This window comes from Raphanus sativus, chromosome 7 (assembly GCF_000801105.2).
Source record: "Raphanus sativus cultivar WK10039 chromosome 7, ASM80110v3, whole genome shotgun sequence".
Lineage (NCBI taxonomy): Eukaryota > Viridiplantae > Streptophyta > Magnoliopsida > Brassicales > Brassicaceae > Raphanus > Raphanus sativus.
In genome coordinates, this window is record NC_079517.1 from 25,096,583 (window position 1) to 25,117,728 (window position 21,146).

The following is a 21,146-nucleotide window of genomic DNA, read 5'->3' on the forward strand; positions in this document are numbered from 1 at the left end:
AAGATCTTGTTCTTTTTCTAAGAAGTATCTGAAAAGCACCAGCGCCCTAGAATTGATTGTATATTCAAGGTCTCAAATTTATAGTTAATTAGTTAATAATTTTTATTATAGTTAATATAACAAAAAAAAAAGATTTTTCGTTTCTCTATTTTGATTCAAATATTAGAAAGAACATATAAAATTATAAAATGAGGAAAAGTGGGAGTATAAAAAATATAGTTAGAAAACAATGAACAAGGTATATTAAAGGAAAACCTTCGAGAAAAACTTAGGTTATGGTTTGCTATTTAGATTGCTTCTTTTCACCTTTTTCAAAAAGAAAAAAAAACTTAGGCTTTGGTTTTATTGATTTAGATGACTGGTAACTGAAAATAACAATAAATCGTATGTTTATATCATACAGAAAAAAAACATGTACATATATCAGTTATTCAAGGAAGGAAATCTTTTTAATATATTCAAGGTCCATGTAAAAAATGTTAAACAGAAAAAAAGAATGTGTTATAATTTAAAAAGATTAAAATATTGAGCCCTATTTTCCTGACAAGTAAATAATCCAGAGTTACCAAAATTTCAGAATTACCATTTCGGTAACTTTGAACAGCAAATTTCATATCGATTAATCAGGGTTAAAAAGTAAACATAATTAATTCCAGTAAATAAAAAAATAAAGTAATTAACACGACGGGCGCCTTCTTCTTTCGGGAAAATAAAACACGACGGAGAGATAGAGAGAGAGATACAGAAGAGAAGCGAAGGTCGCAGAGAGAGAGAGAGAGAACAAACACACGCGGCGGCGTAGATTTCACGGCGAAAACGGGAACAAACAGATTGAGATTGAGCAAGAGCGTTGTAGGGTTACATTATCGATTCGCCTTCTTTGACCTCTCGATCTATTCTCTTAATCTTCATTCATCTTCATTCATCATCTCTCCCACCTCCATTCTAGGGTTTCTTGATCCGTCTCGCGACGTTTCCTTACCCTCCCGGTAAGCTTCAAATTGGTTGTCTCGTCTCCTCTAATTTCATCAATCGGCCCTGTAGGGTTTTGAGATTCTCGCTCTCCTCTTCCCCCTTTGCAGGTTGTTGAGTGGGCGGTGGATTCTGAAGCATGAGTGTTAAAGAAGGGGAGGAGGCTTAAGGAAGGTTTGGGTAGAGGAAGAATTTGTGGAGTTTTCCATGAGCGATGGGGGTGTAGCATGCATGCCTCTACTCAATATCATGGAGACGACGCTTTGTGGAGGCAACAGTGATACCAAGATTGCTGAGAATGGTCACACATCAATCTCAGCTAATAATGATAAGCTTCCGCCAGCTAAAAAGAAGAAGAAAATTGTTAAGAAAGTAATTCGTAAAGTTATCAAGAGAAAGCCTAAGCAGCCTCAGAAACAAACAGAGGAGCAGCCGAAACTCCCACAGGAGAAGAATAGTGAACCACCTCTGCATAATGGTCAACTCCAAAACGGTGGAGATTCTGGGTTTAAAGATGAAGTCGAAGAAGGTGAGTTAGGTACAATGACTTCTCATGGGGTTTTGGAGAATGGTGAAATTTCGCCCGTCAAGTCATTGCAGAGGAGTGAGTTTGTAAAGGGCGAGATTTCTGGGGAGAGTTGGAAGAAAGAGGCTGAGTTGCATTATGATAAAGGGTACGCAGAGACAAGGGATTTATCCTCAGATAAGTACAGCAAAGAAGAAGAGAGAGACTTCAGGTCATGGAGAGATCCCAGTGATGAAATTGAGAAAGGGGAGTTCATCCCAGACAGATGGCATAAGATGGATGCAGTAAAGGATGATCATTGTTACAACCGGTCGTCTCGTAGGAATGAATCAGACAGAGAGAAAACGTGGAGATACGAGTATGATTATGAACATGAACGTACCCCGTCTGGTGGAAGGTTTTTGAATGAGGATTTCTATCGCCGGAGAGAATTCAGAAACGGGAATGACAGGGCTACGAGGATCAGTTCCAAAATTGTAATAGAGGATAATTTACATAAGAACGAATACAACGATCCCAGTAGTCTTGGGAAAGAGTATTCTTCTACTGTGAACAAGTTGAAGCGACATGGAGCTGAACCGGATAGCTTTGAGCGCAAACACTCTTATGATGATTTTGGGGATTATGGGAGCTCCAAATATAGAAAAATTTCTGATGACTATTCCCGATCTCTTCACTCAGACCACTATTCACGTCACTCTGTTGAGAGACTCTACAAAGATTCATATTCATCAAAAACTTCATCTCTGGAAAAGTATTCTAGAAAGCACCAAGACTCATCTTTCCCTGCAAGGGCTTTTTCAGACAGACATGGGCACAGTCCTGCACGATCTGAACTTTTTCCACATGACCGGTCTAGGTACCATGAACACAGGGATAGAAGTCCACTCCATCGGGAGAGGTCGCCATATACCCGGGAGAGGTCGCCATACATCTTTGAGAAGTCTTCACATGCTGGTAAAAGGTCTCCCCATGATCGCAGCCAGCACCATGATTATAGAAGAAGTCCAAGTTACTCTGAGTGGTCCAGTGATCGTAGGGATGGTACTTCTAACTATAGGGAAGATCCCCAGAGCGATCGTAACAGACGTAATGGCCATAGGGAAATAAGCAGGAAAAGTGGAGTTAGGGAGAGGAGGGATTCTCAGGCTGCCACGGAGCTTGAGCATAAGTACAGACACAGGGATTCTAATGGGAAAGAGTCGGCTTCATCAAGCAAAGAATTGCAAGGTCAAAACATTTTATACAACAATGATTCGGTGGTTGAAAAAAGTTCTATTTGTGATTCATCCAAGATTCCAAGTCCGTGTGCAAAGGGAAACGAGCCTGTACAAGTTTCTGAAGCTCCTACTGAAGAGTTGCCATCAATGGAGGTAGATATGGACATTTGTGATACACCACCTCACGAGCCTGCAAAGGGAAAAGAGTCTGTGGCGGCTGATTCTTCTATGGGGAAGTGGTTTTATCTTGATTACTATGGCATGGAAAATGGGCCTTCAAAGCTGTCCGAGCTTAAAGATCTTGTGGAGCAAGGCATTCTTTTCTCTGACCATATGATTAAACATGCAGACAACAACAGGTGGGTCACTATTGAAAATGCAACATCTCCTATGGTCAACATAAATTTTCCATCGGTCGTGTCAGATGCAGTGACAAGGTTCGTCAATCCTCCTGAAGCGCCTGGTAATTTATTAGAAGACATTGTAGATTCTGCCGAAGCAGTTCCTATGGACCAAGAAGCTGGATATTCATTGCCTGAATCAGTGTCTATACCAGATACTAAGGAACTTTTAGTAGAACATCATGAAGATTTTCAGTTTGATAAAAGGATCGCTAGTCTCATGGAGGGTTGTACTATCACCCCCGGAAGGGAACTTGAAACACTTGGAGGTACTGTAATTAATGTACTATTTTATTTTTCTGGCCACAGATTTTATGCTTTTTCAGCCCAAAAAGCTAGCAAATATCTGGAGCATTTTCTTTGTAAATTATTTACTGTATCCTGGAGCTTCTACACCATACCTAAGATAGGCTTATTTTTATCACTTTGCAGAAGCCATGCAGATTAAAGTTGAGCTTGAAGAGACTAGAAGATTTGTGAGTCCTGAAGGTATGTTTCGTTGGCACCACTTACACGTTTACTATAGCATGATATGCTTTTTTCTATTTCTGGCAGTTTATATTCCTAACCTTGCCTACTTCACCTACTGTCTCTGAGAAAACAGAACGATACGAGTGTTTATATCTACTTATGATAGATATGTTATATGGCCAGTTATATCTATATTAGTTCGTTTGTACTATTTGGAAGTGTTGTATGTTTGTTAAAGATGTAATAGCCGCCTACTGCCATATGATGGTTTGTGCATGAAAATGGAGATTCATTTAGACGTCAAGTTTTAATAATCATAGCTTTTTGTTTAGCTGCATGTTTAACATGACGCTATTTAATAGTTCTGCTCTGGTATTTGCAGATATCACCTGGTGCTACTATCTAGTGGTAGATCAGTTGTTAGGGGATGAGTCGCTGGGGCGTTCAGAGCCCAACACAGGGGATATCGAAGAGTTGAAGTCAGAAATTGTTGATGGTTCTGAGAGCAACGAGATAAGCAGCTGGTTTTCAGGTCGTTGGTCTTGCAAGGGAGGGGACTGGATAAGACGCGATGAAGCTTCCCAAGATATATATTACAAAAAGAAATTGGTTCTGAATGATGGTTTCCCACTATGCCTGATGCAGAAGTCTGGTTATGAGGATCCTCGAAGGCATCACAAAAATGATTTGTATTATCCTCGAAGCAGCTCTAAGCTGGAACTTCCCCTGTGGGCTTTTTCTGGTGTAGATGAGAGAAACCAGGCGAGGGGAGTCAAGGCTAGTGTGCTTTCTGTAGTTAGGCTTAACTCATTGGTCGTAAATGATCAAGTTCCATCGGTTCCTGATCCCCAAGTAAAAGTTCGTGGTAGGGAAAAGTGCTCCTCAAGGCATTCTCGTTCATCCCCTGCATCTAGTGATTCTAAGTGGGAATCAGTCGAAACTATTTCTCAATCAACATCTTGCGGTAGTCAAGATTTGCAGGGGGGTTGGAGAACCGGCGCATCTGTTAATACCCCTACAGATCGTCTGTATACAGTCGATGATTTGCAATTGCATTTGGGTGATTGGTTCTATATAGATGGTGCTGGTCAAGAACAAGGACCTCTGCCATTTTCAGGGCTCCAGATATTGGTTGATAAAGGTATAATAAAGAACCATAGTAGTGTCTTCAGGGAATCTGATAAAATTTGGGTACCTGTTACTTCTATCACAAAAACTCTTGAAACCAGTGCCAAGCTCCAGGGAAAAAAAACAGCTCTGCCTTCAAATTGTCAAAGCCTTGTTGTCTCAGAGTCGCAGGATTTCAAGCATTCTGAAATGGACACAAGTCTAAGCTCATTCCATAGTATTCACCCTCAGTTCCTTGGTTATTTCCGTGGGAAACTCCATCAATTGGTTATGAAAACATTCAAGAGTCGGGAATTTTCTGCTGCCATAAACGATGTTGTAGACTCTTGGATCAATGGAAGACATCCAAAGAAAGAGACTGACAAGTACATGTACCACTCTTCAGGTATGCATTACTGCCAGTATTTTAATGCCATTCCATTCCTCCTATTAGGTCATGCCTTTCTTTAAGTTATTATTGGTTTCTGAACTTGGGTGGATATTTCCTTTTCTTTATCCCTTCTGTTATAACAGTGTTTAACTCCAGCTTTCATATGTTTTGAACATTAATTCTCTTCTCTCTTTTGTTTTTTGGTTCATAAACCTCAGAGTTTGATTCCTCCTATTCAAAAAGAGCTCGATTGATGGCTGGTGAAAGTGGGGACCATTCTGAAGTGGATGATGTGTCTCATAAGGATGAGGTTGCATTTGAGGATTTATGTGGGGACGCTACCTTCCATGTAGAAGGAAGTGGATCTTCTCGCACCGTGGGGATTTACTGGGATCTGTTAGATGGTCATGCGTTAGCACGGGTGTTTCATTTGTTGAGATATGATGTAAAATCACTTGCATTTGCATCCATGACTTGTAGACATTGGAAAGCCACAGTTGATTCATACAAGGATATTTCAAGACAAGTTGACTTATCTTCTTTGGGTCCCAACTGCACAGATTCTAGGCTCTGGAGTATCATGGTGAGCACTCTATGCTTTCCGTTTACAGTATTTGAGCAATTTCGTACTTTCACTGATCTAACATGACATTCTCTTGCAGAATACTTACAACACGCAGAAGATAGACACTGTCATTCTGGTTGGTTGCACAAACGTGACTTCCAGCATGCTTGAGGAAGTTCTTCGTTTATTTCCCCATATATCTTCTGTAAACATCACAGGCTGCTCCCAGTTTGGAGATTTGACATCGAACTATAAAAAAGTAAGCTGGCTCAAATTCCAGCATCCTCGATCAGGTGAGTTGAGTTCCAGGTTAAGGAGTTTGAAACAGACTACAGATGTTTCCAAGTCTAAGGGCATAGGAGGTGATACAGATGATTTTGGTAACCTTAAAGATTACTTCGATCGAGTGGAAAAGCGAGACTCAGCCAATCAGTTATTCCGTAAAAGCTTATATAAACGCTCAAAATTGTATGATGCAAGGAAATCATCGGCAATTCTATCCAGGGATGCTCGTATCAGGCGATGGGCGGTTAAAAAGTCAGAACATGGGTATAAGCGAGTGGAGGAATTCCTTGCTTCAAGCCTTAGGGGCATCATGAAGCAGAATACTTTTGACTTCTTTACTTCAAAGGTGCTTTCTGGTTTTCGTGTATGCTCAATATTATGTCTTCTCTCATTTCTTTACCATCAGTTTAAAATTAATCTTAGTGTAATTTTGGTTACCAGGTTGCTCAAATAGAGGAAAAAATGAAAAACGGTTACTACGTTAGTCATGGTTTGAAATCTGTCAAGGAGGATATCAGTCGGATGTGCAGGGAAGCAATTAAGTAAGGCTTCCTTCTTCTTTGTCTGGGTTGACTTCTTTAGTTCGTTGATTATGCCAATGATACTTCAAATCTTTTCTTGCAAATTATAGATACGCAACATCTTTGCTACTGATCTTCTGCTTGCCAAACAATATGTAGAATTGCTGATGTCCTTTCTTGATTATGTATTATAATTTCTCAAGTTAATAACCGTTTTCTTCCCACGTGCTGGGTCTTCAGACTTTCATTACTAGGCTCGTAGTTCTCAAGTAGGGTGTAGTCTGTTGTAATAAAGGTAGGGTTTTTTTCTATTTACTTCTTTACTCGTGGCTTTGTAACTTTCTTCTGATTTTATCTTATGTATCCAGAGGGAGGAATCGGGGAGGCTCCAAAGACATGAACCGAATCATCGTACCATTTATTCAACTTGCCACACGTTTAGAAGAGGTCTCTATGGTTACCTCTTCATACAGAAGAGATGAACTAATGAAGTCATGGCAAGATGGCTCAGGGTTCTCATCTGCCTCGAAGTACAACAAGAAGTTGAGTAAATCAGTAACTGAAAAGAAGTACATGAGCAGGACTAGTGACACGTTTGGTGTAAATGGTGCGTCGGACTACGGAGAATATGCATCTGACCGAGAAATCAAAAGGCGTTTGTCTAAACTGAATCGTAAATCATTTGGTTCCGGAAGTGAAACATCTTCTGAGCTCTCTGAGAATGACAGTTATAGCCCAGCTTCAGCTTCAGAAAGTGAAACCGACATCCGTTCAGAAGTTCGATCACAGGACTCACGTGTCGAAAAATACTTCACAGCAGATGAGTCCTTTGATTCTGTGATCGAAGAACGAGAATGGGGTGCACGTATGACCAAAGCTGGTCTTGTGCCACCAGTCACTAGGAAATATGAAGTGATTGAAGAGTACACAATTGTAGCCGACGAGGAGGAGGTACAACGAAAGATGCGGGTTTCTCTGCCAGAAGACTATGCTGAGAAGCTTAATGCACAAAAAAATGGCACTGAAGAGTTAGATATGGAACTTCCCGAAGTCAAGAAGTATAAACCAAGAAAGCTTCTTGGCAACGAGGTTTTAGAGCAAGAGGTTTATGGAATCGATCCTTACACTCATAACCTCTTACTTGATTCAATGCCAAAATTGGACTGGTCACTGCAGGATAAACATTCGTTTATAGAAGATGTAGTCTTACGTACCCTGAACAGGCAAGCTAGGTTATTCACTGGATCTGGTAACACCCCCATGGTATTCCCTTTAAGGCCTGTGATTGAAGAGCTCAAAGAGAATGCTCGTGAAGAGTGTGATATACAAACAATGAGGATGTGTCAAGGCATCTTAAAGGCTATAGAAAGTCGTTCTGATGATAATTATGTGTCTTATCGGAAGGTATAGCTCTGTCATTCTTTCATAGGGTAATCATCAATTTATTTAGGACTTTTTTGTTGATCTGCTACTTTTTTGTCCAAGCAGGGCCTCGGTGTGGTGTGCAACAAACAAAGTGGTTTTGTAGTAGAAGATTTTGTTGTTGAATTTCTTGGAGAGGTGGGTCTGCAGCTTTGCAGTTTTTATGTTTTATCAGTTACTCAGCTGCACCATTTCTGAAATTCTCTGGGTGCTGTGGAACATTCTCTGAAAGGGAACTCTGAACGTATGTTTTGGATATTGTAGGTTTATCCTGTTTGGAAGTGGTTTGAGAAGCAAGATGGGATTCGTTCCTTACAGGAAAACAAAACTGATCCTGCACCAGAGTTTTACAATATATATCTTGAGAGACCAAAGGTATGAAGAAAAGATGATGTTTGGGCTTGTATTTATTTTTTTAGACCATTTTCTTACTTTTTATGTTGCACGGCAGGGTGATGCTGATGGATATGATTTAGTTGTTGTTGATGCCATGCACAAGGCTAATTATGCTAGTCGAATTTGTCACTCTTGCCGACCGAACTGTGAAGCTAAGTAAGTTCAATTCTCTCATTCTGCAATCATCCATTACTTCCAGAATTTTTGATTCTGAGAGCAGACCGTCATAATAATTAGTGTCATACATGATGCATGCATAAACTAGCCTGCTTAAGTATACTCAGATCAATGCACACATATCAATTATTTGTTCACAAAGTTTGTCTGGATACACTTACCAACATTTGCTTATGGTTGTATCTGCTCTGCTGATACGCATTTGGTGAGTCTCGTTCGTTTACCAATGTATACATGCATTTCGGAAATTGGGAGTGGAACTCCTGTTGCTTGAGTCGTTTGACTGTCTTCCTATCTAATAATAGGTTATAAACGGTTCACTCACCCCACCCTCCTTTGTCATCTGGTGCTTCTAGGGTTACTGCGGTGGATGGACACTACCAGATTGGCATCTATTCAGTACGTCCTATTGAGTATGGCGAAGAGATAACTTTTGATTATAACTCAGTAACTGAGGTCTGTTCTTCCCTCTCTTATCAAGTTCCTACTATAAGAAAGTATTAATTCGTTGGGTTAATCTTTATGTTCCCTAAAGAACGATACTTATACCTGCAACAGAGTAAGGAAGAATATGAAGCGTCTGTTTGCTTATGTGGTAGCCAAGTATGCCGAGGCAGCTACTTGAATCTCACTGGTGAAGGTGCATTTCAGAAGGTAATTGTGCTATTAACATATACATATATGATTATGTTACTGGTATCAAAGATACATGAGGGTAATGATATCGACTCTGTTAATGGAGTTTAAAAGGGCTAGATCTTTGCTGTGTGCTTGGCTTAGTGGTTTGATGTTGTGCTTGTTCACTAACGACTAATTAGTTTCTTTGTACCGAAGTTTATCTTCTTTTGTCCCTGAATTGTTGATTTAGTTTTTTATGAACCATATTTGTAACAGGTATTAAAGGAATGGCATGGTCTGCTGGATCGACACAAACTGATGCTAGAAGCTTGTATGCTAAATTCAGTTTCAGAAGAAGATTATCTTGAGTTGGGAAGAGCTGGACTGGGAAGTTGTTTGCTTGGTGGTCTGCCAGATTGGGTGATTGCGTATACTGCTCGTCTGGTTAGTCTTGAATCAGTTTATGTTAGTTTATCGCAGAACTATTGATGGGATTACAACTTCTGACAGAAAGTTTCTTGTGCATAAAGGTGCGATTCATCAATTTCGAGAGAACTAAGCTTCCAGAGGAAATTCTTAAGCATAATATGGAAGAAAAGAGAAAATATTTCTCAGACGTGCACCTTGATGTTGAGAAAAGTGATGCTGAGGTTCAGGTCAGATTATCATTCTTTTAATCTTTTTTTGCAGGTTCTTTCAATAGGTCATGTCTTTTGTGATATGAAACTCTGCTGGCTTTGGGATGTAGTAAAAGGGGTTTGATTTTTTTTCTCCAACTTCAATAGCTGATTATATCTGTAACTTTGATGATACAGGCTGAGGGTGTCTACAATCAGAGGCTACAGAATTTGGCTGTCACACTTGACAAGGTTACTGCAATCTCTCTTTAGTGTTTTCGTCTTTACTTTTCACATTTTTTGTGCAAGTGTTTGTAAAAATGTTATCCCCAAACGAAGCTAGTCTCTGAAAAGTGTTATGCACAGGTAAGATATGTTATGAGACGTGTGTTTGGGGATGATCCAAAGAAGGCTCCTCCTCCGCTGCAGAGGCTTACTCCTGAAGAAACAGTCTCTCTTTTATGGAACGGGGATGGCTCCTTAGTTGAGGAGATGCTTCAGTGCCTATCACCTCACGTGGAGGAAGGCATTGTTGATGAACTTAGATACAAAATTCGTGCCCATGATCCATCCGGATCTGCAGATGTCCTTGAGGAGCTTCAGAGATCATTACTTTGGTTAGTGCATCAATCATATTACTTATGCTTGAAACACTATACTTTAGGAAACAGTATATCCTTATATCAAAAAAAAAAAAAATCTCCATGAAGGTTGAGAGATGAGATCCGAGATCTACCTTGTACGTACAAGTGTCGGAATGATGCTGCAGCTGATTTAATACACATATATGCCTATACGAAGTGCTTTTTCAAAGTTTGGGTAAGTTGTTCCGTATAATCTTAAGTGACAAAAGAAGGCAAAATCTTGTTGAACTTTTTTCTGACAGATGGGTCTTGGATATGTGGCAGGAATATAAGTCCTTTGTCTCTTCTCCTGTACACATTAGCCCTTTAGATTTGGGGACCAAGTATGCGGAGAAATTAGGTGACAGCATAAAGGAGTACAGGAAAACTTATGGGGAGAACTATTGTCTTGGGCAGCTAATTTACTGGTATGAACAGACAAATACTGATCCAGATGTTACATTGGTGAAAGCGACCAGAGGGTGCTTGTCTTTACCCGACGTTGCTTCCTTCTACGCAAAGGCCCAGAAACCATCAAAGCATCGTGTTTATGGCCCAAAAACGGTGAAAACCATGGTTTCACAGATGGTAAAGTCCTTACTTTGACCCACTTCCGAAGTGCATTTTCATGTGTCTTCACTTTGTCCTTGACATGTTTATTTTTTCCTATGTACACAGTTAAAGCAACCTCAAAAACCGTGGGCCAAGGATAAAATATGGATGTTCAAAAGCAACCCGGGAGTATTTGGAAGCCCGATGTTCGATGCTGTCCTCAACGACTCGTCACTAGATAGAGAACTGTTGCAGTGGCTAAGAAGCAGACGGCATGTCTTTCAAGCGACATGGGATAGTTAGGTAGGACACCTTTTTATTATTCCCTTTTTTGGGAAAGCAAGCAGACGAGGGATGCAACACACAGTTACTAGAAATAGTCTCTTATCGATTATGACCAAAGCAAAAGCAGTGCCATTCGCAGCAAAGAGCCTCACTCGAGCAGCGCTTTCCCCCTCAAATTCTTATTGTATAGCTTTTGCCACATTTCAAATATGATTTTGGAAATTGATAAATAACTTTTGTGTTAGGAACCATTGTTAGATTTCAGGCTCACATAATTTTCAGAGGAGAAAATAATCTGACTAGCTTTGCATCTTTTTGATATCTTATTAAGTAAAAATAGCTCTTATGTTCTTTTTGTCCCTGAATCTATATATTATAAAGGTTGTCACCCAGATTATATTAAAAGAAGGAATATACAAATATACAATAGATGCATAAAAGTATATTATAATAATAATATTGTTACAGTTTGGTCTGAATATTTTGCTAACAAACTTGGACAGCAAGTTTAGCCGGAAGATAAAGAGAAAACAACTAAGAAGATGAAGAACTACTCATCGTCTGAATCATCGGAACTGTCATCTCTCCGTTCAGCTATCGCCGGAAACAAACGCTGTTGAATGTTATCCGTCGACGGTTGCAACACTTCAGTTTCTTTCTTGCCCGAATGATTCCTTGTCTTGGTAGTTGTGGTAGTTTCCTTAACTTGACTACAAACTTTCTCCAACATGACCAAGAAGTCACGCACTATAGCAAACAAACGCAACCCTTCGTTCTTAGCTGACTTGCCATGGAAATAATCGGCAGAGCTTTTAACCAACGCCATGATCCTCTTTTCTTCTTCCTTCAACCATTTAATATCACCATCCGCACGCTCTATAAACCCAGCTAAAGCTTTCTCGAAGTCGCTCTCTTCCTCCATCGACTTCAGAAACTCCCTAGCACTAGTCAGCGAGCCGCTTAGATTCGTCAGCGTCGCAGCTAATTCGTCAGCATCTATGATTGCTGCTCTCTTGACATCTTCGAGCTCGGTGGTTAGTCCCGAAACCACTTGGAGTCCCGTGCTTCGGTAACGCTCCACCGATTGTGGACTTGAGTCTGTGCTGTTGTTGTCCTCTGTCTTTACGCTCGAGAAGCTTTTGCTTTGGAGGCGGAGAGCCCGAACTCCTTCGGAACGAATGATCTCAAGGACAACAAAGTTTAAAAGTGTGGTTTTGCCATCTGTTCCTTTGACGTCTGAGAGTTTCAAGAGCGTGTCTAGTTTAAAAGCTTGTGCGTCACCGCGGAATGTTCCCACATTCATTCGATTTCCTGTCTTGAGAACTGCTTCTAGTAGTTTCAGGAACAGTCTGCTGTTCCTCAGTTTCTTGCAAGCCACCTGAGACAAAGACAAGACACAACACAGGGATATTAGTTATGTGTAGTCTTGTTTGAAGGGCAAGCCGGGTCTGAAGTTTTGGGGTTTCAAACAGAAGTGGTCCTGACTAGTCATGTGTTGACCACTAGTCATGTGTTGACACATGTTGGTCCTCTATCTCTGGCGATACCGAAAAGTTAATTCACCAGTGGCCAGAATTCGAACTCATGTGGCGGAACTCACAGCTGTGAACGCAGAAGCCCCAGTTTCAAACATCTTTTAAGAACTTCAGTAATTTTTTTTCTTTTTTGTTTTCAAAATTTGAGAATTTGTGCATATGTAAAACTTCTGAATATTTTTTAAGGTGGAGACCAATGTTCACTTGGCTTGCCTGTGACCAGATCCGACCCTGATAAAGGTTATTAATTTGTGTCAGTTTAGGCTTACCTCTAGAGTTGAGAGCGATTCTTTGATGCCAGAGACTTCTTCTTGAAGTGAGATCATGAATAGAAGCGACTCTATACGTTTGAATGCAAAAGGTATATCAACAAGAATCTTCAAGAATCGCTCTGCAGGGCCAAGTAGGTTAACATCTCCTGAGTATAGTCTAAGTTTGAGTTCTTCTTCAGTAGTTGGAGCCATCTTCAGCAATGTTTGGAGGAGCTCCACCGGGAGCTCATTACCTTCTTTGATGGCATCGACGACTTCCTCTGTTGTTACATTCAAAGCTCGGAGAAGAATAGATAAGTTTTGAGCTTTTCTTGGATCAATTATCTGTATATACTGGACAGCAGAGTCTTTAGATGATTCTCCTCTTTGACCATTCTTGTTTTTGTTCCCATCATTGTAACCAAACAGTGACTCCATCGCCTCTTCGTTGAACCTACAAAAGCAGAAGGTAAGTTAGGTAAGCCCAGTAGAAAAAAAAACTTACAGAAGTGTACAAAGAAAGATGTTTAACTGGAATGAGCCGGCGCTGATCTCATGCCAGACCATTTTCTGATCAGGGTTAGCCATTTTATCCCAGAAAAACGGTTTAAGTTTTGTCTTTGGAGCACCAGTCTCAGAATCAACATCAGAAGCATCTCCAGATAAACTGTGACCTTGGCGCTTTGGAGCAGTCCCTTTAGGTGGTGCAGGTGGAGGACGAACACGTTTAGGTGGTGGAGGAGGAGGCTTTGATTTAGGAGGAGGAGGTGGCGGCGGCTGTGGAGGTGGTGGAGCTGGATCTGCAGGAGGAGGAGGAGCTGCTGATCTTCCCGGGGGAAGCTTTAATGGAGGATGATTTCCAGAGGATGTTGACGCTGGAGCTGTTGGAAACTGATCATGGCCACTTCTCTTTAGAGACATTCTTGAAAGAAACGATTTCTTTTTGGAAACAGCACTGAAAAATCTCCTGCTCGGGTTTGCAACGGCCGGAGATGTCTCATTTGATCCTGAAAGAGCAAATATAAGAGTTATAGTTGGGGGCTTTGTGTCTATGTAATCTTCAAAAAGAAATTTGATCATGAACCGTTCTCTCTCTGATTAAAAAAAGCATCATTCCTTACCAGGTGATAAAGCAGCTAAATGTAGAAACTGTCCTTCATCTCTTGGTCCATCTCTAGGACCGCGGTTGCGTCTAAAGCAACACAAGAACAGCAGTGCAACTAGAACGAAGGTTAATACAGCGGTTGAAGCAACAGCGATGATAAGCTCTATCAAAATATCATATTTCTTCGCCTGTGGAGGAGGACTTTGACTAGGAGCAACAACGCTCGGTTTTCTCTTAACCGGAGCAGAGTTTGATTCATCGGGTGACTCAACCGGCGAATGAGAAGAAGAGGTTGATGGTGTACGGTCGTAACTTGGAGAGGTTGGAGCAGGACCTGGTGCAGGACCAAGCACGAAGTTTGGAGCAGATACTGTGAACTTCTTTTTCTTACTGATCAGCTTCCTTCTTGGATAGCTTGTAGTAGAATCAAGAAGAGGTCCAAACCAATGCCGATAACCGGTCTTTCCTCTCGAACCAATGTTTCTTCCGGTTAAGACGGATAGTTTTACGTACCCATTTGCTGCGGCTGCTGCTGCTTCACGAGAGATGTAGACAATACACTCTTTGTTCTTATCTTTAACTCCTTTTCGACAATGTATCCATGTTTGCTCTGCCTATCAGAAATGAGATGTTCGTCAAGAAAACAAAACCTAAACCTAAATCAAGATTTGACCAATGAAACAAGGAGAATGAATTTACCACATCGCCACCGTGAGCCTCCTCGGAAATAGAGGATCGTAAGCCATTGGCACCGTCACGAGCGATAATCTCAACGGAGACACAAACAAGAAGAAGGAGAGAGATGGTCAGAAAAGCTTTTGTCAATCTCCCCATTTAACATCCAGGATGAGGGAAGAAGAGCAACGACGGTAGATATCTTTGCCGTACTCCCTCGGAAGCAAACCGCCATGCAGAGAAGCTCCGACCACGTCCGAACGCTTTTTTACCGCGCCGAACAATCGCAACCACACGCGGAAATGTTGTCTAAAACAGGAAGACAACTAAAAATGTGGTTTCTTTCAAAAAACGAAAAGAGAGCTCTGTTTTAGGATATATTTTCTTTTTTGAAGGAAGTTTTTTTTAGATGTTGTGTCCTTCTGTCAGAGTGACAGAAACGAAGATAGTTTTCTTTGTAAATCCGGTCTTCAGCTTTTTCAATTAACATTTTTGGTTTTTTTTCTATATATTGTATCATGGGTTTATTGGCCAAATAGCCATATTTGAGAACAAAATTAAAGATATAGCACTGATTTTGACGTTATTAGATCTGCTAGCATTTGTGCCATTTTTTCTCGGTTTTGTCCCTCTTTTCAACCGGTTGCCAGTAATTGAAAAAAAATTGTGATCAATAACTTTATGGTGATGTTGATTATTGTAAGATTAATGAAAATTACAATGGAAAGAAAATGGTTAAAAAAGATGTTGATGATTACGGTGGCAGTGATTATCGAACTGGCGGTGACAGTAACTATGAAGATGGTGATTACGATAGAGTGATTACAGATGAAACAGAGATCGTCAATCCAAAAAGAAGCAGTCATCTTTCATACGATGTTGGCCATGCTATGACTGCAATGATCGGAGAAATAGATAATATTGTGGAAGAAGATGAACAGAGTAAATAGAATAGAACATTATAAATGGAATAGTTCATATTAATGAAATTAAAAAGTAGTTTACTAATAGTGGAGGTAGTGTTTACTCTAAAGTCAATCCAAACATTTTATAAACTAAACTCAAAATACTAGTCACTAAACCCCTAAAAGAAAATATAAACCCTAACCCAAATATCAAATATGCACATAGTACATAATATGAACCATTATCAAAATAGAATAGTAACAAACGAAATAACATAGTACATATTAATGTTCAAATATTGAAATGTCTTTAATTGTAGGGAATGAGGTAATGTTCACTCTAAAGTCAATGCAAACCTTCCATAAACTAAACCCAAAACACTAATCACTAAACCCTAAAATGAAATATAAACCATAATCCAAATATCAAAATATGCACATAGTATATAATATGAAGAATTATCAAAATAGAATAGTAACAAGCGAAATAACATAGTATATATTACTTTTTAAATTTTGAAATGTCCATGATTGCAAAGAATGAGGTTATGCTTATCCTAAAATTAACTCAAATCTTCCGTTAAACTATATCCAAAACACTAACCACTAAACCATAAAAGAAAATATAAAGCCTAACCTAAATATCAAAATATGCACATAGTGCATAATATAAAATATTATCAAAATAGAATAGTAATAAACGAAATAGCATAGTACATGTTATTCAAATAACATAGTACAACCGAAAACTTACATGACAAATGAGGGCGACTTAACCGCGTAATGCCATCACGATCTGTAGATTTCAGAAGCAGAGACGACATATATAGTAGAGATTATGGATCTGGGTTGGTAGTGATGGCTATGTCTATGGTAGCTCAATGATGAATGTGAATATGAATGAGATGATAATAATTATGAAAAAATGAGATATTGATTATAGAAAAAAGTATTGACTAAAGACAAAATAAATACAAAACACAGATTAGAATTTGTGATGAGAGTGACAGAAGATAAGGCGGTGGAGATAGAAGAAGAATGGTGGTAGATGATAATCGAAGAAAAAGAAGAAAAATATGTTTTCTCTTTCTTTAACCGGTAAACAAAAGGGTAATATAGTATATATTTCATAAATAATTGAGGTACTTTATTTTTTGGTTATACAGTTAATTATGAATTGTTTTGTGGCTATACATCTCAATTTCCCTTGTATATCATAAATTAAAATTGTAGCAAAATCATCTATTTAAGAATTTAACCAAATTTTCAAGATAAAAGGATATTTACCAAATAGAAAATAAAAAATTTAGAACTTTTACCATATATTGTTTAACAATAAATATTCTTACAATATTCTATTTTCTTAAATATAAAGAATTTCCTTTTCTTGTACAAACTTAAATCTTTCGAAAAGAAAAGCGTCATTCGCCATGTTCTCATGGTTTGCTTACCGCGCGAGGAATAGAAATGTGACATCGTCATGCAGTACACAGTCTCCAGAGTGCTACACCATCATAGTGTCTTCATGATCTTGTTCCATTCGCGGGATCAAGTCACAATATATGCGGAGACTTTAGGAATAGCGAATAATAATAAAACTTCACATGATTTTACTTCCATAATTATTACAAAATTAGTCACTAATTTATCCATAATTAATCATAATCAGTTCTTAATTAATTCTAGATTAATCCTTAATTAATCTCATATTAATCTTTAATTAATCCAAGATTAGTACTCAATTAATCATGATTACTCCTTAATTAATTCAAGATAAGTTCTCAACTAAACCAAGATTAAATCAAGATTAATTCTTAATTAAACCAAGATTAATCCTTAGATAAGATTAGTATTTGAGAACAAGTACTAATATTAGGATTAACCTAACTTTAATATTTTGATTATAACTTCAAGTATAAGTGTTTACAATAGTAAACACAACACCATTCTTATAAATTTCAGAAACTTTATTGGAGCCTATAATACATTTAAATGAGTTATATTTATATATAATCCATTTCATATTCCATAAACGTTTTTGATAATAATAATAAATTAAAATCTGCAATAATTTTAAAAAGAAATATTAGTTATTAAAATTTTCTAACTAATTATTTTACGACTTTATCACAAAACTAAAAAAAAATTGGGCCACTTTATATGTTTTGAAATATTTTATGGAAAATATAACTGTTAAATATAAAATATTTCTCAAGTAAAAGTTTCAGGTACAACCATTGTTTAACTTTTTTTAAAACAAAAATGATTGTGTTAGACATTGTATGTAAAAATTTATTCATACTGTACACACTATAAAATTTATTATTCTATATAATTTAATCATATGACTTATGTTTAACTTATAGAAATAATCTACAATTCATATACTCGCACTTTTATATAATTAAGTAACAAATAAAAGACCCGCATAATTGAAACTTGATCATGTGACATTTTATATAGTTAAAACAAAAGAATTATCGATCCATTAGTAAATAAAACAATAAAAATAATATCCGCGCTTATTAAACGCAGGTCAAAAATCTAGTAAAACCTTTTAATACACATGTAACCATTAAATTAAAAAGAGATATCAAACATATGATTCATGTGATTAAACTTTTATCTGCGAGAGCCAGAAGCAAAGTTGATTTTCCAGAATCCGGTCGTCCTAATAGCAAAGTCATTATGTTAAGTGCTTTAATAATCTCACTGATATCTTCAAAATCATTCTCTTGTGTCTTCTTCTGGAAACCTGTGAGAATATAGTCAGAAAAAGAGACACTAACAACCGGACAAAAAGGAAGTGGAGACCTTGTTGTTGGAGCCTATAATACATTTAAATAGATTATATTTATATATAATCCATTTCATATTCCATAAACTTTTTTGATAATAACAATAAATTAAAATCTGCAATAATTTTAAAAAGAAATATTAGATATTGAAATGGAGACCTTGTTGTTGGAACTCGTCATTGGGCCAATAAGCTAGGTTTGTTTTTCTGAAGTTTATCATCTCTTTGAAAGCTTTCCTGGTAATGGCGGCCGGTTGCGTATGAAGATGGTGAGGTCGATTAAATGCTATAGAGTGGGAGGAGTGGGATGAAGCATGTAAATGAACGGATTTAAGGTGCAAATCAATGGGGAAAGAAAGTGTTACAGGAAATTCATCTTAGGAGGCTTCGGGGAAGGGAAGGGTCGGCTATGTTAGCTATGTTGATATTCGTAATGCACATTTGGTCTGAACAAAAAAAGAGAATATAAGCTCAACTAGATTTTGACCCGCCCTTTAGAGGGCGGGACAATTTTTGTTTTAAATTTATGCTCTTGTTCGATTTTTTATAAGTGTGTTTAGGCATGAGTATCCGGGTTGAGATCGATTGTCGTTAATAAATTTGGTTTGGTCCAACATATATATATATATATATATATATATATATATATATATATACATGATAACGTACAATCTTACCGACAGATAGCGTAGCAAGCAATCTTTGAAAGGACGGTTATGTTTCTTTTAGAAGTACGGGATTTGTTTCCTGTAAATTTTAAATATCAAACATTGTATAGTTTGGTTTTGAAGTATAATCTATACTATTATAACGATACGTAATACTAATTCGAGTTACATGTTTTAGATTGTAACTCATGTTTTGATAATATACCGAGTTAAATAGTTGAGATTTTAATTTATGTTTTGAGAAAATGACAATGGCGGGTATGTTTATTTGGCAAATTTATGTTTGTATATATTATGTGTTTCAACATAAAATGTATATCAAGTGTCTTAATGATTTTTGTTAAAAGTTGTTTTTTTAAATTTATGTTCGCTTTCATATATACAAAATGTTAGTATTGTGAATGGTTGAAAAAAAAATTATTTGATTAGAGAACAATAAAACATATGATCTAAATATATATCCTTAGATTTTGATCCGTGCTTTTAAAGCACGGGATTGTATCTTTGTAAAATATGATCTATAAATTTCATATCATACTATTATTTATGAATAATTATTGTATTTAATGTTTGTATGTAAAAAATATATGATGTATTTTGCATAGATTTTTTAGTAGTGTTTTCTATGTTTTGGATGAGCATTATTTGTATAAGCTTATAACAAATGAAATGTGTTTTTACTACCACACAATTTCTGTTGTGTGGTATTATCCTCCAAATCTAGAATTGACGATATTTTTAGGAAGCAAATCTTCCAAGATAGAGATCATTCAAACATTCACCCACCTCATGATCGGTAAGTTTTTGTTTAGTTTACAGATTTCTAGTTTCTTAAATTTTTGATTCAATCTATTAACTGGTGTATGTATTGACATGCAAAATAAACCAGATCGTTTTAATAAAATAGTATTATCGGTCGGTCCGGATCCGTTAGGCAGCTTGTGTTAACTTTTTTGGTCTAAAGCTTGTGTTAACTTCAGATAACGAAGGTATTTTTTTAGAACGGATAACATAAAAGTAAGGTTTAGATATAGAGATGGTTTCAAATAAATTACAATTTTGTTTTCTTCTTTTAATAGTTTCGTAATTTTGAGATGCAGGACAAAAATTGTGAAGTGAAGACCTTATTATGTAAAAAAGGACTATAAGAAATAAGAAAAAGTAAACTTGTTATTATGTTTGTTCTGGAAAGAGTAAGAGCTATTGTTGTTCAAGAAAAGAGCTATTGTTTGATTTATTTTTTGGTAGAACAACAAAAGCAATGATGTGTTATGTAATTTTTTTTCGGGTTGATTTTACTCTGAAAAAGAAAATTATATTGTATAATCTAATCAATATGTTTAGATTGAGAATATATGATGGCGATGCTTTTAATGATATAGTGTATATTTTCTAATGAAATTGCTGTTATATAGGATCTTATTTCAGAAGAATATAGTTATTTGGAAAAAAATACTTTCATATATAGCAAGCATGAAATCTAGCACAATACATGATAGTATTTTTCCATAACATATTGTCCTTCATTATCATTTTGAGCTTTTAGTATTTTCTTCTTCCGTGACTCTCTTGTATATGTTAATTTCTAATGGAACTTTTGTTAATTTTTCTATAGGATTTTTGTATGAACTTTGGTTCAAGACAACTAAGTCAGAGAAAGAATCAAGTATCAAAAACTAAAGATAAGTATTCTTTTTGGTCAGATGCATCACTTACAGAAAATTTTGCAATAGTCTTCGATCTTCCACTCACCAACACAACATTTACTCCCCAAACTTTTTTTTTGATCAAAAAAAAGGTTTGTTTACATGTTATGTGGATTTTTTCACCCTGCAATACAAAGACGACACGTGAAAGCCTTTAAAATCGAGAGGTTAACGAAACAATATGATTAATTAGTCTATGTATTTGTTCAGTTTACCTTCTTGTCAGCGAAAATAATTTCAGTTCACCAAATTCCGGGTTGAATTGCTTCCAGGTGTAGATTGCTTTCACTTGGATGCATCAGTTGGTTCTATAAGGTTTCATCCTTTAAAGGTACGGAATTTTCTGCATTCCTTT

The 21,146-nt window shown here is 37.3% G+C and overlaps 2 protein-coding genes across 2 annotated transcripts; one reads left to right on the forward strand and one right to left on the reverse strand.

Moving 5' to 3' along the window:
• Positions 1-698: 698 nt before the first annotated feature.
• Positions 699-11,501, forward strand: LOC108854182 (histone-lysine N-methyltransferase ATXR3). The gene is made up of 20 exons (XM_018627691.2): positions 699-989; positions 1,083-3,388; positions 3,552-3,608; positions 3,973-5,103; positions 5,307-5,671; positions 5,751-6,284; positions 6,380-6,480; positions 6,828-7,863; positions 7,948-8,019; positions 8,146-8,256; positions 8,333-8,433; positions 8,811-8,910; positions 9,013-9,108; positions 9,349-9,516; positions 9,603-9,728; positions 9,888-9,941; positions 10,056-10,306; positions 10,400-10,508; positions 10,598-10,900; positions 10,991-11,501. The coding sequence occupies exons 2-20, from the start codon at positions 1,180-1,182 to the stop codon at positions 11,165-11,167; spliced, it is 7,101 nt and encodes a 2,366-aa protein (XP_018483193.1). The 5' UTR covers positions 699-989; positions 1,083-1,179; the 3' UTR covers positions 11,168-11,501.
• Positions 11,502-11,567: 66 nt separating this feature from the next.
• On the reverse strand, positions 11,568-15,180 carry LOC108852945 (formin-like protein 3). The gene is made up of 5 exons (XM_018626415.2): positions 14,740-15,180; positions 14,057-14,654; positions 13,468-13,942; positions 12,954-13,389; positions 11,568-12,527 (listed from the first exon to the last, which is right to left on the reverse strand). Exons 1-5 carry the CDS (start codon positions 14,872-14,874, stop codon positions 11,700-11,702), a joined length of 2,472 nt encoding a protein of 823 aa, XP_018481917.1. The 5' UTR covers positions 14,875-15,180; the 3' UTR covers positions 11,568-11,699.
• Between the last annotated feature and the right edge of the window lie 5,966 nt (positions 15,181-21,146).

Excerpts from the sequence above, each read along its gene's own strand:
- LOC108854182 (XM_018627691.2), top strand. The coding sequence starts at position 1,180 with ATGAGCGATGGGGGTGTAGCATGCATGCCTCTACTCAATATCATGGAG. Across the intron at positions 5,672-5,750 it reads CTAGGCTCTGGAGTATCATG|AATACTTACAACACGCAGAA; the intron begins GTGAGCACTCTA and ends ATTCTCTTGCAG. Across the intron at positions 6,481-6,827 it reads ATGTGCAGGGAAGCAATTAA|AGGGAGGAATCGGGGAGGCT; the intron begins GTAAGGCTTCCT and ends TTATGTATCCAG.
- LOC108852945 (XM_018626415.2), bottom strand. The coding sequence starts at position 14,874 with ATGGGGAGATTGACAAAAGCTTTTCTGACCATCTCTCTCCTTCTTCTT. Across the intron at positions 13,390-13,467 it reads ATCAGCGCCGGCTCATTCCA|GTTCAACGAAGAGGCGATGG; the intron begins GTTAAACATCTT and ends CTGCTTTTGTAG. Across the intron at positions 12,528-12,953 it reads AATCGCTCTCAACTCTAGAG|GTGGCTTGCAAGAAACTGAG; the intron begins GTAAGCCTAAAC and ends TCTTTGTCTCAG.